Source organism: Schistocerca cancellata, chromosome 3 (assembly GCF_023864275.1).
Source record: "Schistocerca cancellata isolate TAMUIC-IGC-003103 chromosome 3, iqSchCanc2.1, whole genome shotgun sequence".
In the NCBI taxonomy this organism is placed as follows: domain Eukaryota; kingdom Metazoa; phylum Arthropoda; class Insecta; order Orthoptera; family Acrididae; genus Schistocerca; species Schistocerca cancellata.
Genome location: NC_064628.1, coordinates 731,335,738 through 731,355,702, shown reverse-complemented (window position 1 = coordinate 731,355,702; position 19,965 = coordinate 731,335,738). Strand labels below are relative to the sequence as shown.

Below are 19,965 nucleotides of genomic sequence, written 5' to 3'. Positions count from 1 at the left end.
TTATTCTGGTCTAGTGCATTCTCTTCTGTAGGAGAGATGTTTCAATTTTACCGTCCCTATCTGCGATGTTACATGCATTTCAGTTGAACACTAAGTAGCTTTCTTTCATGAAACCAGTTCATAACTTGTTTACTCTCTATAGGTCTATTAATGTAAAAAACGAGCAAACTAGGCATTGAAGTTACATGAATTGATGGTATTTGTGTCTTCGGATTTTCAAGTATAGTGTACTTCCATGTACAGTTTAACTAGTAATTATTCTTGACACAAGTTTCATATTTTGATACCCATTGAGTGGCTATGTTTTTCACGGACTGAAGTGTGTAACGTTTGTGTAACATTCTTCTCTTTATGCCGTAGTTAATGGGCCCATTGGGGATGGTGGATTTCGTAGCTAGTAAGGCAAACATAACATCCGTTCAGAGCCGAGTTTCTTTGGTGTCTTAACTAGGTACTCTTGATACAGAGGAGCTCATTAAAACTTGCTATTACCTTAATCTTGCCGCTAAACAAGTATTTTAAAGATATGAGTGAAGTGCTTTCCTTTTTTTTTTTTTTTTTTTTTTTTTTTTTTTTTTTTTTTGCAAAAGTGCTTAGATAATTGTAACAGCCTTGTTAAATCTCCACACTTAGTGGTCGTGCCATTTAAAACCATTTTCTTTTCATTTCAATGTGAATTTGCTTCACAATGCTTTGTTTAAACTGTATTAAATTAACTGGAATGTGTCAATTAAGAGACTGTGCCAAATTTCCGCTGTGAAGACCTCTGGAAAAGAAGCAGTATTGTTTGAAGTCCTTACTCTACTGTAGCTCACTACCTGTATCTCCGTACTGATACAGTTGCTACAATGGTAATTATCTTTCAGTATATCATACACCCAACATTTTCATACCTTATCATCCAGTCACCTACATTCACCTGAAAGAACATTTACAACCTGTGGTTATCTACTTCTTACAAAGTTGTTAGTCTGTCAAGAGATAAAGTTCCCTCATTTTAGCTGCTTACACCACAAGGTATGCGTACTAGTCGTGCCGCAGTCGTGAGTTTCTGACATGTCTTTCACTTCGGCAACTGTGAGTGGTTCTCTCTGCGTCGAGCAGCACGAGGTGGAGGTATGAACAAACATTAATATCAGAAACGATGTGTATTTCCTTTACTTTCGTATAGTTCTGGCCATTAACTGTGGAATTCCACGGAGAATTTCCAGTAACCATCTGTTACTTATTGTCAATATCCATACGACTATTATAACGCAAAAGCCACTCTGTCTGTTACGATTTAGCGACCAAACCGCCCAGCCCATTTCTATGAAGTTTTGTGCAGAGTTAGCGTGAACCCAGTGGGAGAAGACAGACTACTTTATAAAGTTTTTAGTACAAGATATTTACTGCTTTGAAGAATATTGCGCCAATTAGGGATAAATGTGTATGTTTTGAGGATTCCATTTATCTGTGGAATTTGAACTTAATGATTTTGGTCAAAGTTCTTTTATTTATATGTTCTACGCAGAATGATTCGACATAAAGAGCACAATGCTTATACAGTGCCGACCGTGTTTAAACCTTGTTTCCATAGTAATATTACTAAATGGGAACGTATCGTTCTATGTTATGTTTTCACAATTAAACCGCTGAATGAACTTCGATGAAAATTTGTGTGGAGATAGATTGAAATATCAGGAATAACTTAGGCTAGATTGTAAAGTAAAGGAGAAAAAATCGATACCCAAGAGGGTGAGGTTTGGAATGGAACATCTTTTTTAAATCAGTGAACATAAACCATGCTAAAAGGTTGTTAAGTTTCTTGCATAATGCGCACATTATGTAATGTGCAGGTGCTTCAATAACACGATGATAACTCACCGCTGCTACCTCACCGCCCCGCCTCCCTACTCCCACACCATGAGTTATGCTTACCTCAGCAGGAAGAGAGAAGCTGATGTTATTGCAATGCAATAGCTTATTTACTCACCATCACTCATATTAACGAAACTAGATATATATGAGCAAAGCGGGCAACAGCTAGTAGTAGTATAACTAGTAGGACGAAAACATTGCAGAATTTGTTGGTAGTCTGAGGGTATACAAGGTGCAAAATTGCTACTTTTACCTCTGTGTCTACAGTTCTACAAAAATATTTGACTCGTCAATTTGTAGTTCATGGTGGAGGGTGCATCGAACCGTTGTTGTGAACTTCATTTCCTATTTTGTTTGTTTATTGAGTTAGGGAAGAGTGACTGCATAATACGTGTGTAAGCGATCTAATCCCTCGTATCTTTTACTCACGATCCCTACAGCAGATATACGTTGTTGACAGACTAATTGTAGCACATTCACAATGAAAACGTACTTTTGAGTTCTTTCAACGTCTGTTTCTGTGGCTTCTCCAAAGAAGAGAACAATATTCTAGAAGTGATTTCACTAGCTTCATTGATGCAATTTTCTTTGCAGATTCACCATAATTTCCATGAAAACGTTATTACGAGTCTAACACATCCATTCTTTGCCCTAATATTGATTTACCGATTTCATTTCATATCACTTCCTAGTAAAACAATGAGACAAGCTCAAGACGTTTAGCACTTAACTATACCGTTCTTTCTCATTGTCAAAGGAGTTATGTTACACTTATCCCGCTTTATAAATAGCTGCCATTAGTTAAATCAAGTGCAACTTCTGTCGAAGTTATTCCGCAATTCCTTACGACGGTGATATTTTCCGGGTCACAACTCCATTGTCACCGGTACTTCAGTCTTACCGCGTGATATACTCCTATGCAAGAGTAAGATGTGCTTACATTGCGCTAAGGAAAGAAAAGTACGTGTAAATGAATACATGAGTGGAATATATAATCGCTGCTACTCCAAGCAATTTTACAGTCAACTCGGATAACATACAATAGACCTTTGTCATTTGTCATATGGAATGAGCATGCAAGAGTGTCTGATTGGCTAGCACTTCTCCACACAAACATGATGTGCAGGGTGAACATTAATAAAACCAACAAGCTGCGAATCGAGTAAAAAAGGTTCTCTGAACATGTGTCGAGAAATGCATATTTGCCACAGTAGATGGCGCTTACCTATAACAGTTCCTCTGAACACTTGCCTTGGGTTCATCGAATGCTACCGGCTATGTGACTGACACATCGTACTGCATGCTGCAGGATGGTCCGCTATTCACGTCGGGAACAAGCCGAGGTAGTTTACGGCCAAGCAGATGGAAACGGTCGAGAGGCAGCATGGCTATACCAAAACAGGTACGCTCTCAGATACCGAACACATCGTACAACACTTCAAGCCTTTTTGGAGTTTGCGTGTTAATTAATACTTTCAGACAAATGAACATGCAGGAAGGTGGTGGACAGGATCCCCACGATATTGACACGAACTCTAGTACAAGCTCCAGACGAGTAGCCCACCAACATGGTGTAAACCAATGTACGATTATGTGTATCCAGCATGACAACCGCAACTATCCGTATCACCTGCAATCCCATGCATGCCACGCTGAACATTTATTGTCACGTGGTTGCGATGCAGATCACCACTGTGTTGCTCGACGAATTGTTGTTGTTGTTGAATGACCACATCCAATTGAAAACACATGTTCGTGGGACCTTTCTTCTCTATTTCCAGTCAGGAATCCGTCAATGCAGTTTGCGTATTTATTAATGTATAAGGTGTACAGCGATAACGTTAAAAATAATCTGACAGGCAGCAAGATGTATTGGAGTGTACATTCCACTTTTCACCTGGCAAGCTATAATGCATGTGGCCAATGGGCTTGTCGCAGGGGTCAATCACGTTCGCGTCAGATCACTGAAAAAAAGCGATTTCGGGGTCGGTTAGCACTTGGATGGGTGACCGTCTGTCCGTCGAGCGCTGTTGGCAAGCCAGCTGAGGAGTTATTTTGTTGAAAAACAGCGGCTCCGGTCTCGAAAACTGACAAGCCCAGGAGAGCGGTGATATGACTACTCGCCCCTCCATATTGATATCCAGTTATCGGCTGAGGATGACACGGCGATGGGTCGGTAAAACTGGGCCTTCTGAGGCGTATTGAGACGGAGTTTATGTAGCATGTAGAAAATAGAAAAAAGTGTATGCAGTCTTGTAGAAACTTGTGCTTACTGAAGCTTTTCTTTTGACATTGACCATCGTTTCTGCTGAAGGCAGAATGCTGGAATACTGATTAAAGCTCGTGGTTGAAACTATGTCCAGTTTAGAAACTGAACACAGTGGTCTGTAGGCAGACGGATCTTTAGACTGGAATTTCATAAGTAAAACAGGAATTAAAAGAATTCGTGAAGTTTCAATGAAATTTATGACAATTTTGACCCAGTTCTAAACAAGTGAGTAGAGTTGTCCCGGTGTGGACCTTGTGACGTACAAGCGGTCCATTGGAGAAACAACTGAACAGTCAGAAACTCTAGATACATTTAAATAAATGAGAGTACGATATAGTCAGTATAACTAACGTACGGATAAACTAATGAAAAATCGATACTGTACAATGCGCATCGATAGCCAACTGCCTCACTGGATAAATGATGTTATGTCTGAGCATGGGCAAAGGCACATTTACAGTCCTGGAAATTCTACAGGCATATTCATGCCTAGCTGCAAAATGCTGCTCTCACACTAGCCACACATACTTTTAGGTCGTTGCGTGAATAGCTATCAGAAAATAACTTCAAAGGAAGCTACCATAACAGTAGTCAATTACAACAGCGTGGAAGGACCAGCCAAGAATACCATCGAACCAGAGCAACTCGCAGAAATCTGACTGTAAAGTTTTAGGTAGAGAGAGGTTAGCGACTGATTCTATAAGGCTCACATACAAACCATGCGGCCCTCGCAGGCTCCAAAGCGTACTAAACGACGTGTTCGTGACGTCCTGTCCCAGTGGGAGCCACAATGCAGTATTATTCGCGATCGCTCTGTAGGGATAATATGGAACAGTAGCTAATGTCACCTTCTGTCCGAGCTCGCCTTACGTGATTCGATTATAAACCTAAAATCCGCTTCTTTCTTTCCAGGGATGGTGCATAACCATCTGCACCGTCTAAGTGGTGCAAAGGAACAAAAAATCCTGTTAGTAGCACATAAGTAATTGTCGTAAAAGTCTAGTAGAACCTTTGTCCATTTCCTACAGTTTTTCCTGAAAAATACAGTCATTTCGGGACAATGTTTTGGACAAGTAGAGACTGGACTTTGGCCCGTATTAGACATGTGTAAGCATTCTGCACAGAGGACTGGGAAAATTCATTAAACAAGATCATGACACTACGGGATGCATGTCCCACACCCTTCCCCAGCACAGGTGCTCTCATGTAACCAATCGATTAGTGTTAAACACCACTGCACTTGTTGACATCGTGAGTATGAGTCGCCAGCACAGATGATGGTGATGTTTGGTTTGTGGGACGCTCAACTGCGCGGACATCTGCATCCGTACAAAGTCCCACTATTTACAGAGTCCAATTTAGCCACTGTCACGAATAATGATGAGGATGGTGGTCAAATGATGAGGAGATCAGAAATACGCAGTCTCTGGACAGAGGTAATCCCCAACTTGTCCGGGAATCGAAACCGGGACCCTGTGAACCAGAAACAGCAACTCTAGCCATTAGAGCACTAGCTGCAGCCCCAACACATATGCAACTACAGCCTGAGAACTTGAGCCATTGTAGTTCGCCTATCGTCGACAATTTTCGAGTGACCTGTGCAGACGTTTCTGCAACTAAGATAACGTTAGGACGTACAGAAGATCTCCTGTCGCTGAACTAAGCGTTTTTCAGTTAATTTATCACGAAGGAGAAAGTGAGGACAGCTGTACGAATTTATCGAGGACGCTTCCCACACTTCGCACGATCGATATTTGTTTCTGTCGACCAAAGGTTTATCTCATCATAATTATCTGGTTTTACTCGATTATTTTTCAGTTCATTCGTAACTAAGTACAGTAGCTATATTTATCTTTTCACATTTAATTCTGTATGCAAAAAATATTGTCTATTCTGATATGCTTTCATTTTATTATGAAATAAAATCACCATGGAATACAACTTATACTTCGTATTTAATTCGCATACATTGAGAGATACTGACTGTTTACTGCCCTGCGCAGAAGATGGAGGCGCATAACACAAAGAACACTTTGGAAGCTGAGAAAAAAATTGTGGACCGTATCACGAAAATCCCACGCAGAGTCATCACCCGCCAAGTGGGTGCCCCGGACGCTGTGGTTCATCGCACTTTGAAAGAGAATTGTCTGCGGCTTTACCACTTTCAATGCATGCAACCGTTGTAAGAGCCTAATTTCCATCCGCAACGAGGATTCTCACAGTGGTTTTGTTGGAAAGTGCACTGCACGATTTTGTAAGCATAATACTCATCATAGATGAAGCGTGTTTCACTCGCACTGGAATAACTAATTTCCATAACATGCACACATACTATTAGCCCCAAATAGTAACAACACTGTTTCAGAACGGCTTTTCCCAAGATGTAGTGGGTGATATAATCGATGATTACATTATTGCGCCCCGTGTTTTACCTGCACGAATGACTTGTCACAACTACGCAACTTTCCTAGAACCTACATTGTTATCACTTTTGTTACAAAATATTCCGTTATCTGTGTATCATAACATGTGATTCCCATACTATGATCAAAGATTATGAAGATTTTTGAATAGACGATTTCCAGGGCGATGGATAGGACGCTATGGTCCAAGTGGACGGCCAGCACTCAGTCGTGATTTAAGTTCAGTGGATTTTTACTTTTGGGGCCATATGAAGGAATTTATTTGTACTCATCAAGTAAATAAACAATGGACAAACTTACGCAGAGTATTTTCGATGTAGCCAGAACTTCCAAGACTCATGTGTATGTGTGAACTAGTGCGATGAAATTGGATTCGCCGTAAATTCGGATCGAACATTTCTTGTAGTATTGCCGTAAGAAGAAAAAAAAAGTAATGTTGGTTTCATTTTCGATACGGTACTGTTTTACTAAAGGAAAATAATCTCAATTCAATTTTGTGATACTGTTGTAAAAAGAGAAAAATGTTGGTTGTAGTTAATGCACAATGAATTGCGTGGTATTTGGTTGATTTTCGTACAAAGATGAAGATCCCTTCGGCCGCCACTTAGCTGCTCTGCCCCTCATGAAAGATAAATGACAAACAAGTATATGTATTTGTAGTTCTGAGAAAAATTGCATCATACACAAGAAAGTTGAGTTTGTTACATTTGACTTAAAATTAATAGGCTCGGTTGGATACTTACCGTATGTCGTTGCTACGGTAACTGACACTGTAACAGAACCTTTATCATCACACCTAGTAGATACGTCTATACTTGAGTAGTTAAAGAGTGTCACACATTAATCACTTGATGAGGAGTGTCAGACATCTGTATAACACGTTTAATATTCAGAACCCGTGGAATAAAGGCTAATTTGAAAGTTGACACTTCCACGAACGACTTTCACAGTGTTATAGTGCTGATGAACCTGTCTGACAAATCTTATGTCGAAAAATCGTGGGTCTACTGAACTACGTTTTCGTAACCCGTACGTTACTATCGTTTCCGTGGAGTATTTGCCGCAAAGTGAAGCGTACTGCCTTTTGTTAAGAACATGATATTTTCGGGACTTAGATTGTGTTTTACGATCCTGAACCAGATGCACATCACTGCCTATAACTCTGTGCATCCCTCCTACTGCGGTTTCAAATGACGAGAGTGACGTGCACCTTTTCAGTCACACATACACCGATCAGCCAAAGCAGAATGGTCTTGGATACAGCGTTGTGGCGACTGGGGCACGTGACAAAAAAAAAAGGGGGGGGGGACGGTGGTCTCACTAGAGAGGACGTGGGTTGCAAATGGGGAATGTCTTGCGACGTCCGCAACGACCAAACACAACGATCAATAAAGAACAAAATGGAGAAAAAAGGTAGTCAGCGCGACGGACTGTCAATCTTAAGGGCCCGGGTTCGATTCCCGGCCGGGTCGGAGATTTTCTCCGTTCAGGGACTGGGTGTTGTGTTGATCCTTCCACGTAGTTTTTTTTATTACAGAGGCCAACCGGCTCTCTGACCGAACACGCTGAGCTACCGTGCCAGCTTTTTTTTTTTTTTTTTTTTTTTTTTTTTTTGTTCGGGGGGCGGACGTCCTATGACACTTGTTCAAGTTCATCGTTGATCCATTAACTCAGTTTTTTTTATTACAGAGGGCTGCTAACCCTCTGACCGAACACGCTGAGATACCGTGCCGCCTACCACTCAGCTACCCTACCGAGCGAGGTGGCGCAGTGGTTAGCACACTGGACTCGCATTCGGGAGGACGACGGTTCAATCCCGTCTCCAGCCATCCTGGTTTAGGTTTTCCGTGATTTCCCTAAATCGTTTCAGGCAAATGCCGGGATGGTTCCTTTAAAAGGGCACGGCCGATTTCCTTCCCAATCCTTCCCTAACCCGAGCTTGCGCTCCGTCTCTAATGACCTCGTTGTCGACGGGACGTTAAACGCTAACCACCACCACCACCACTCAGCTACCCGGTGCGGACACGAACCACGGTGACTCTCGTGCTTATTTATTCTCAATCGGACCTCACTAGAATTAATGCTTCTCCTCGTCGGAGCTAATATGTGTCACTTAATTAAAATATTTCTTGATGTGACTCTGCGACATCTTATAAAATACTTAAAAAGCTAAAATACTAAAACAAATCGACGTTTCATCATTGTTGCAGTGGTCGTCCTCAGGAAAAAGAAGACTAATTTACTGATGAGCAGGTACTTCATTATAACAATAACCGTGTTATTGGACTGCCGACAATACATATATAATACTTTACACAAGTGCATTGGTAGGTGTTAGAGGAGAGACACACAGAGAGAGATAAGGGATTGCTGGCAGTTAGTAACTAGCAACGAATCAACGACAATCGTCTGCAAGCCCTGTTTTAATAATGGTAGTTGAGCAGAAACGGCGCCAGCTCCTCATACGCCCCGCAGTCACGAGAGGATTTGATTTCTCAGAGCCAGGAGGGAGGGACGCTGAATCAGTTTTTCATGTTGATGTGGTCAGCCTCATTCAGGATTTCGATTACCTCTTCTGGTTTGCGTGCCTTCCGGTTTCCTCAGTGAAGGCGGCGCCTCACGCACCATATCGTGCACGAGAGCGGCGTTGGGAACATTTCCTGTATCCTTAGTGGTCCCTACGAAATTCTGAATTGTGCGAGCACTCTGGTAAACTTTTTTGATGCATCATGCCTACCCGACCACTGATTCCCTTGACGTAAGGTAAGTGCACCAGCAGTAGCTGATCGATTTGTTTAGTAATTCTTCTTGTCGTTATATTGTATCCGTGGCTTCGGAAAGCGTTAATTACCTTTTTTCAGTTCTTATTTGGTACAGTTTTCATCACTGATGCGGTGGGATCGAGAGGTCAGCGTGTGATAGACTGAAAACCTCTGGGCCGGGTGGTGGCGGGTAGGTTTCCTGTAGGCATTTTGACCCACATTTCCACTGGAAGTTCTCCAGGATTTCGCGAACAGGAATGGAACTGCACAATTACTTTTGGTTCAAGAGTGAACTGGATCTTCTTAGGAAAGATGTTAAAATTTTCACTCAGCTCTGCTTGTTCAAGTAAATAAGTGAAGTGTCATCCACATATCGCAGCCAAGAGCGTTAGTGGAACCGCGCGGAGCTGAAGGCAGTTGAGACGGCCGCTGTGACCGAGCGGTTGTAGGCGCTTTAGTCCGGATCCGCGCTGCTTCTGAGGTCGCAGGTTCTAATCCTGCCTCGGGCGTGGATGAGTATGATGACCTTAAGTTAATTAGGTTTAAGTAGTTCTAAGTGTATGGGACTGATGACCTCAAATGTTAAGTCCCGTAGTGCCTAGAGCCATTTGAACCATTTGAAGGCAGTTGGCTCAATGCTTGCTTGAAGATGTCTCATGTAATTGGAGAGAGGCGGGATCACATTTGTACTCCGCTGTTTGCACATTTACTTAGAACGTCAGGTGAAATAACTATAAGTGTAACAGCACCGAATGACAGATATCAGGTGGTGTTCGTTCTTGAATGATGCCGATTGTATCATGACAGAGCTGACAAATATATCAATCTACTGTACATGCTGCTCCTGAGTAAGTGAAACGATATAAGTAGAAACCTACGCATACGATTCTGTGGCCCATTTCGGGTCGTAATCAACTTTTATACACTTCTCCAGATTGCAGCTATGTGCGTCGGCCCCGTTAAAGATAGCCTTGAGGGGTCAGCTTTAGTTATGGATCTTTGGCGGCTTAGAAACTATTGGAGACATTGCGACTGTGGTGATGAGTCTACTACTAATTAAATAAATAGAATGCAAATAATTTTACTGTCTGTCCAGTTACGCAGTCTCTCGTAAACGGTTGGCCCTGACTAGTTTTAGTACGCAATCTGACTGCTTAGAACCAAAACAAAGAATGAAATGAAAATTTTCTGTTAACACAATTAATTAATTAAGTCCCCAGCAACTATAAAACCTACGAAACCAAAGCACAAGTGTAATTGTTCTGTGTGTGGAAGTGTGACTCAACGTACACATCTGGCACGGTTCTTCTCCAATAAGACAAGAAATTTCAAGTACCATTTATATTGACGTGATAAAAGAAAATTAGAAATACTATAATTACGCAAGAAAACCAGAATTACACTCTAATACAAGAACACAAGCCAGATGCTTTGTTGACTGAACCTGTAATGATGCATTATTTGAGACACACAAATAATAAAAGAACATAGCGTTTTATTACCTTCATATATATATTGACGAAATGCACTCTGATCATTACAATATCTCCATCAGAATAACATCTGCTATCTCTCCCATCAAATAACTGCATAAAACATGGAACAAACACTCCCTACTACTACATATCCACTCCGACTTCACGACAAGCAGTGTCCACCACAACTTCTCGGCAAGAACTGCCTGCCGCTACTTCTCAATAATCACTGCCAGTGGAGGCGGCGGAACAATACTCTCTGGCGCGATCTCTGGCGCTGTGGCTCAGTGTAGCCACCTTTCATATGCCCTTCCTCCACGGGCTAGAATTTGATGGTATTTTTGCCAGCATTGGTGGTGAAAATACCACCAAATTCGTCAAAAAAAATACAGACAAAAATAAAAGATAATATTAATACGTAAATATCATATAACTAGATAAAATTTTGGCTTTGCACTTACCTTACAATAGCCTAATATATAAAATACAGTAAGGAATACAATTTCTTTCATACATATGACTTTACATAATAGTTTACACAAATATCATGTGGTTAAACAATTCAATCGATAGCGTCAGCAATGACGAATATGTGCAGGTAAGAGTCTCATAACTTTTCACAACAGTAATACACAAAAAATCAGTTTATACAAATATTTACATAAAATGCTTTCACAACAAGTAGTTGACAGTTCCAGCAGTAGCACCCAACACTGTTGAATAGGTGCTACAGCAACAAGTGACATCATCTCAGTAGAAGCAGTCCATCAGTGGCACCCAGCAATGTTGAGTAGGTGCAGACAGCATCAGGTGACATCATTTCAGTAGAAGCAGTCCATCAGTGGCACCCAGCATTGTGGAGTAGGTGCAGACACCATCAGGTGACATCATTTCCATAGAAGTAGCTCCATCTGTGCACCTAGTATTGTTGAGTAGGTGCAGAGAGCAACAAGTGACATCATTTCAATAAAAGCAGTTCCATCAGTTGCACCCAGCAATGATGAGCAGGTGCAGAGAACAGTCCATCATATTCACTATCACTGATCACACTGTTCATCAGAGTTTATAAGCAGAAATTAAACATGTCCTAGTGGCACCAATCATGTAGAAAAAGTACAAGCAACAGTCCATAATATTCACTATCACTGATCACACTGTTCATCACCAGAAATTAAACATGTCCTAGTGGCACCAATCATGTAGAAAAAGTACAAGTAACAGTCCATAATATTTACTATCACTGATCACACAGTTCATCAGAGTTTATAAGCAGAAAGTAAACATGTCCTAGTGGCACCAATCATGTAGAAAAAGTACAAGTAACAGTCCATAATATTCACTATCACTGATCACACTGTTCATCAGCAGAAATTAAACATGTCCTAGTGGCACCAATCATGTAGAAAAAGTACAAGTAACAGTCCATAATATTTACTATCACTGATCACACAGTTCATCAGAGTTTATAAGCAGAAATTAAACATGTCCTAGTGGCACCAATCATGTAGAAAAAGTACAAGTAACAGTCCATAATATTTACTATCACTGATCACACAGTTCATCAGCAGAAATTAAACATTTCTAAGTGTCACACATCATGTTGAAAAGTGCAGATAACAGTTCATAATATTCACCATCACTACTCAGACAGTTCAAGCATGAACAATAGTTTGAATACACATACAAATGCTTTGACAATGCTCTTACACTAAACATACAAATTCTAATAAACACACAAATGATGTCAGATAATTGTCATATTACTATTACAAATACTCAAATATCAGTAAACCTATAATATTTACGAGTGTCAGTGCAAGCCACTACATACAAATAAAATAATATTTAGGAGATAGGTCGGTACCAATTTGGGATTGGGAAAGGAAAACACACAAAACACACTCACTCATCTTTCATCCACATTAAGTACTATTGTGTAATTGAACAGTGTTACTGTGTAAATGCAATTCTGTCAAAATTTGATGTTCATCATATGTATCAAGTAGTAGTGGCAGCAATGTATAACAGTCAATAATAGTTGAGTCAACGTCATAGTCATCATGTCAAGACCAATGTTTGCCAAGCCAGATCAAATGTACTGTTACTGAACAACTGTCAGTGTGCCAAGATATGCCAATACTTCCTCTCTCCAAAAAAAAGTATATACTGCTTAGTGATTTAACAAAGTGTGTGTATAGACTATCTTCCTTCCACTTTAGTGTTCTAGTCTGCTATCTTCATCCTCCTTGTTCCATATAGACCAACAAAAAAAATATGCACCTCACTTACTTTACCTCTTATCCACCAAAATTCCAATAAACATCAGCATCACATAATCTCAATATTTCAATAATACCTCTTATGTCAATACATATAAATCTCATCATCAATATCATTTACCTTACCTTGTGTCCACCAAAACTCCAATAATCATCAACTTCACACAATCTCAATACCTCAATAATATCTCTTTAATACGTCGACACATATAAACCTTATCGCCAATATCATTTCACTTTCATAACAACTCTTTCCTCTAGTCGGTCTCCTCAAACATAAAACATGGAACAAACACTCACTACTACCACACTCTCCACTACAACTTCTCCACTACATCTGAACAAGAACCGCCTAGCACCGCTTCTCGACAAGAACTGCCTGCCGCTACCTCTCAATAATCACTGCCAGTGGAGACGGCGGAACAATACTCTCTGGCGCGATCTCTGCCGCTGTGGCTCAGTGTAGCCACCTTTAATGTGCTAGATTAAGGTTCGCGTCGACTTAAAAATCTTAGCCTTTCGATCACTCCCACAATCCGATAAATAATTGGGCCACATAACAACGTCCTCTTATAGAACACACAAGAAATTTTGCTACGTAATAGCTCCCGAAGTATGAAGACACACAATGTTGCGCTGCATGAGTTATAGTTAAGTACGGTATTAGGAGCAGATAGTAAAAGAAATGGACTTAATTCTTTAACAGCCAATAGCGCGGAAACTTTGTTGTTCATGCATTCTGTATAATGCATTTGTTTACTTTGAAGAGACGTTAGTGCAGCTCTTGAGGCTTTGTTTCTCTGAAGCGTCACCAAAGTTCCGCAAATGAGTCATGCCGCGACGTATAAATTAATGGGGAGAGCAAGTCATTTGTACAAATGTGAGTGACACGCTAAATTAGTTAAAAACGTGGACGACTTTGACAATTCGCTGCACCCCCGTCGCTTCTTGTGTATCTCAGTGAAAAATTCAAAGTAAACTAATGGTTGATGGATATTGCATGAAGGACAAGGGGTCTCTCTTCCCGGATGTGAAAGTACTAAGGCCAATTCTTTTACAGTGTCTGCGTAATGCCGATCACGCTCCCGCTTAGCAGGCTGTACTTAGCATAATGAAATTAGAAGAAAACTTTCGACAATCAATTAAAATGAGAAAACGAGGCCGGCCGAAGTGGCCGTGCGGTTAAAGGCGCTGCAGTCTGGAACCGTAAGACCGCTACGGTCGCAGGTTCGAATCCTGCCTCGGGCATGGCTGTTTGTGATGTCCTTAGGTTAGTTAGGTTTATCTAGTTCTAAGTTCTAGGGGACTAATAACCTCAGCAGTTGAGTCCCATAGTGCTCAGAGCCATTTCAACCATTTGAGAAAACGAGAACCAACTCCCTTGTTCGCATACATAGAGTTACATCTGACTAATTCCTTACTGAACGAGGTAGTGAGGTGGCGCAGTGGCTAGCACACTGGAGTCGCATTCGGGAGGACGACGGTTCATCCCGCGTCCGGCCATCCTGATTTAGGTTTTTCGTGATTTCCCTACATCACTCCAGGCAAATGCTGGAATGATTCCTTTGAAAGTGCACGGCCGACTTCCTTCACCGTCCTTCCCTAATCCGATGAGACCGATGACCTCGCTGTCTGGTCTCCTCCAACCAAACAACCCAACCCCAATCCAACTAATTCCTTCATGGCAATATCCCCTCGATAGTTCAGGACTGCCATGCTACTTTAACATCAGAGAAGGATAGAAGAAGATGTGGAGCACCCCTAAACTTGTGAAGGATTGCCATACGAGAAGCCTCAGCTAATAAGGATGAGGGATTCAGCTTTTGCAGAATTCTTGAATGGCCATGAGCCAGCTGAGAGGAGAAACGTGCCGATAACTTTGAGATGTGAAGAATACATCAGAATCCCCCGAACAGGTGTGGAGAGATGTAGTAACACGTACTGAAGAGAATCATATAATATATATCATAAAAATATGGTAGATGCGCCCACTTCTGAGTATGTAATCTCGGTGGGTCGATGCAGGGATAGGTAGGGTAAGGGTGTCATAAAGACATTGAATCCTGTGATGAGGTAAGCTGCCCCATAGTTATAGCAACTGTCTTTGTTATCCTGTAGACTGAGTCTGGAACGAAGATGGCGTGCGAGCTCGTCCCACAGATGTTGTGTCGGGGACACATCTGTAAATCTTGCTGGCCGCGGGAACACCTTATATCACGCAGAAAGTTCATAGACATCCTTATCACGTGTTAATGAGCCTTGTTCTGTTGAAAAATGTCTCCAAGATACAGTCGCTTGGCAGTTCACACCTGAGTATGTTCGTGACAAACAGTTGTGCCTTAGAGTTCTCTCAGTCACTATCAGCCGTGACCTAGAGTCATACCAGTTAGATCGCCACGGAGTGACCGGAGGACTAACAAGGCTGTGCCTCTCCATAACATTGGAAGACTGAAACTTCTTCGCAGGTCGCCGCAATACTCTCAGGATTAGTGCAGAAAGGTGATTCATCACTGATCAAAACACGACGCCATTCATCAACATGTCGGTACATCCCCATCGCGCGATTACTCCAAACACATCCATCTGCCTGGTAGTGTTATCTGTAGCCTACGGATGGGACAGTCAAACAGACTAGTCCGACCAATGCTGCGGCATGACACGGAATGTTGCAGGAAGTCTGCTACTCGTTATCGGTGGTGCATACTGGAACGGGTTACATGGTGCTCAGTATACAATATTCTTGTCTTGTGGTCTGACGTGCTCGATCAGAACCTTCAGAACGACTGTGCCAGCCCTCGCATTCTAACATCAGGTCACTGCCACACCAAACTGCTCGACAAATCTGGATATTGTATCATTTAACCAGCCTGTCAACTGGAAACTCACAAAATGGCTCTTTCAAACAAAACACTATGTCTCTCACAACTATGCGTTACATCCGTGTACTTCACAGAGATTACTCAATATCTGACGCTATTAACGTCTCTAAGAGGTCTAGTAATAACACCAACAACACTAATGCACCTCAGCTGCACGTTCTACTTGCTGCAGAGTGTTTCAGCTGTAATCATTCTCGTATGCGTCCATGGTTCGTACGTGAACAATGTTACGTTGACATCCCGCCGTGTCTGCTGGATGCTTCATTTTTATGACTGGCATTTTATGAACAGTACATTTTGCGAGGACAGTGTTTATAGTGCGTTTAAAATAGGTTACGACTTTTGACAGTTCAGTACGGAGGGAGTGGAGGGGAGAGTAGTTGCCAGTGTGCTGGACGCGTCAGCAGGCGACCACAATAGAATGCTAGGCCTACTCGGGGCGGAATCTGGCAGACTCACTTTACTGCCTGAACAGCAAGCCGCCCGATCTGCGATCTCTAGCATCTTATAGCTGAATTCGTCACCTTCATGATGAACCGCCAACCGTTTCGTAAATGGTCGTAGGTACTGTGATATTTTGATTGTATGTAACTTCTCAGTTTGCAATAAAACATATGTATCGCTTGGGATTTGTGTTTGGTGCGTGTTAGGTTACATGTTGCTGGGTAGTAAATGTAGATGATATACTGAAGTAGTCTTTAAACTTGGAACGGAATCGCTGCCTGTTTAAAGTCTCGAGGAAATGGAATCTGAGTAAAGGTCTCCGTCACGAACTCTTGCGTGAGTGATAAAACTAGGATGAAATATTCATAAATTTCTCGTCTCTCATACATGATATGAGATATCGAAACGAGATTTTGGCAAACGATAGCGCGACGAGATTGTATTGCCATATGATTTATAGGCGGAACTTCTTGATATACAACGCTGTTCAAGCGACCACATTTTTTTCACGGAAATAGTGTAATTATTGAGGACCATAGATAGCTGATGAAACGAGAACTGCTGTATGTCTCCTAACAATAGACGTGATGAAGTTACAAGTTTATTTTTTTACTCAGAATGGGCTTAATCTTAAATTATTGACCGTACTTGCACTGGGTTCTTAGCTTAATACAACACTGATTTAGAATTCTGTCACACCTTCACCTGCGTTAGAACGTCAGAAGAATGTTTCTAAACTCTGCTATGTTTTGACAAAAGAAGCAGATATCAAAATACGAAAAATGTTACGTATTCGTCAAGACTCGTGACAGTCTTTGTATCAGTGTCTTCTCAACTACGTTGTGGAATGGCTGACAACTCGAGACCACTCCTGTTGCGTAACATCTGCAGTGGCTTCTTTTGTCAGCATTTCAGCCTCAATGAGTGTAAACTTCTTGTGTTTTGCCACATTACTTTTCACCTGCGTTTATATATTCTCGGTCGGATTTAAATGAGGATCATACGTAGGAAGCCTGATCAAAATATGCCCTTTATCACTATCCAGTTCGTCGACCTGGTATAATGAAGTGTTGGCTTGTACAGCACTACACGTTCCATTAACTTCGCCATATACGTGCTAGGCTCAACTTTATCTTAAGGAATATTTCATTGTATCCAGAGCAAAATAATACAATTTCAATACATTGTTGAACCGGCGCAAAATATCCGCTTTCCTGCACTGTATTGTTTGAGCTTTGCGCAGCACAACAGAGTGCTTTGGAGTTTTGTCCATTACTACATTCCGAAGAATGTTTGGCAGCTGAGCACACATGCTTACGCGTCTTTTTCAGTTCCTTAACACTGACAAGCAAGGATCTAGGGAATGCTTAAGAGTTGCTCGGGATAAGAAGCAAATACGTCGCGATGTATCGTTATTTAAAAGCAGACATACTGAATAGTTTGACGGCACAAATAGGGCTACTACTGAGAGTAAACTATTTGAAGACTAAATTTTTACTCAAAATTAAGGAGTTGTAATTCTAAGCGGTAATTTCTACGACGAGAGGAACAAATCGAAAGAGTGTGTCGCAATTCTTGACACGTACATGTGATTCCGAATTTGCTAAATTACTTCACATATTAGGTTGGCATTACACCTGAACGAATAGAAATTTATGATGAACAGGACCGTTGCCAAGTATTTCCTGAAATTTTAAACACGTATTACTGCAGTTACTGTTGCAGACTACAACACTTACTGAAATTTTAAACATATACCTCCGCAGATACTGACACTGATGTTAGATTTATATGGCTTTATACAACAATCTGCATAATACTGACAGGCGTGTGAGACAAAATGCGAAGCTTAGTTCTAGTAGAGCAGTTGCTGGTCATTTACTATAACGACTTTTAAACTGATACGTAGGAGGATAATTTTATTTCTTATTCGTATAACACGTCAGTTTCAGTGTTTCAGTTGGAATAAGGAGTCTTTTAAAATGATCAGGGCAAACTACCTGGCAGATAAAAAAATGTGTGCCCGACCGAGAATCGAACTCGGGACCTTTGCCTTTCACGGGCAAGTGCTGTACAATCTTTTTTTTTATCTCATTTTGTTCGCTTCTGTTCGTTGGGTCTGATCCGGGCGGACGTCGTAAGACATCCGTTTAAGTTCGTTGATGATCGATTAACTCAGTTTTTTTATTACAGAGGGCACGTAACCCTCTGACCGAACACGCTGAGCTACCGTGCCGGCACCATCTGAGCTACCGAAGCACGACTCACGCCCAGTCTCTCAGCTTTACTTCTGCCAGTATCTCGTCTCCTACCTTCCAAACTTTACAGAAGCTCTCCTGCGAAACTTGCAGAACTAGCACTCCTGAAAGAAAGTATATTGCGGAGACATGGCTTAGCCACAGCCTGGGGGATGTTTCCAGAATGAGATTTTCCCTCTGCAGCGGAGTATGCGCTGATATGAAACTTACTGGCAGAAGTAAAGCTGTGAGACCGGGCGTGAGTCGTGCTTCGGTAGCTCAGATGGTAGAGAACTAGCCCGCGAAAGGCAAAGGTCCGGAGTTCGAGTCTCGGTCGGGCACACAGTTTCACACTGCCAGGAAGTTTCATATCTGCGCACACTCCGCTGCAGAGTGAAAGTCTCATTCTGGAAACATCCCCCAGGCTGTGGCTAAGCCATGTCTCCGCAATATACTTTCTTTCAGGAGTGCTAGTTCTGCAAGTTTCGCAGGAGAGCTTCTGTAAAGTTTGGAAGGTAGGAGACGAGATACTGGCAGAAGTAAAGCTGTGAGACGGGGCGTGAGTCGTGCTTCGGTAGCTCAGATGGTAGAGCACTTGCCCGCGAAAGGCAAAGGTCCCGAGTTCGAATCTCGGTCGGGCACACAGTTTTAATGTGCCAGGAAGTTTCAATCAGCGCACACTCCGCTGCAGAGTGAAAATCTCATTCTGGATCAGAGCAAATTTACTTCTTTCTAGTGCTTGGAGAGGCAATGAAGGTAAAGCTTGCAACTTACTTGTCATCAGCCTTTGAACCTTTCTTCAGTATTTATATTTACGCATTATTATACTCACAATTAAATAACTAATAAATAAGTACCAATACATTATTGTAAGTCTATAGACGTGCTGTTTGCCTACAGGAAAACGGGGAAATTGCAACGAATAGAAGGAACCACAAAGTCGCGCCAGCATTTGAGGAAGTGCTAGACTCCATCGGGTCCAGAGGAATATTTCAGACGAGGCTCAACATTGTTTTCAACTGCTTCGGCCCATGTCTCAATATGTTGAGTATAAATGTTTTCTTTCTAGCAATGCAGACCCCTGACCACTGGTGCCATGTTCCTGGCAGGGAACGTGCGAATCTGTCGCTGGAAGAGTGGAAGAATTTTACAATTCCTAGGTGAGATTCAGTTCAAAATGTCCTTCATACAAACACCTTGTATATCATACTCCGTACTGCAACAGTAAAGGAATCTTAACGTGCCAGTTATTCTGAGAGTCCCAATCACTTCTCTCCTTCCTAAAAAATACAGCTCTCATTTCTGTCTCTTTCTTGTTTCTGATAACTCCATCTATT

The 19,965-nt window shown here is 41.7% G+C and overlaps 1 protein-coding gene across 1 annotated transcript in view; it reads left to right on the top strand.

Moving 5' to 3' along the window:
* The window catches only part of LOC126176542 (solute carrier family 22 member 7-like), a 193,807-nt gene that overhangs the window by 10,010 nt on the left and 163,832 nt on the right, over positions 1-19,965 (top strand). The window contains exon 2 of the mRNA XM_049923699.1: positions 19,529-19,788. Coding sequence (XP_049779656.1) covers positions 19,529-19,788 — 260 coding nt within the window. The remainder of the gene's footprint in view (positions 1-19,528; positions 19,789-19,965) is intronic.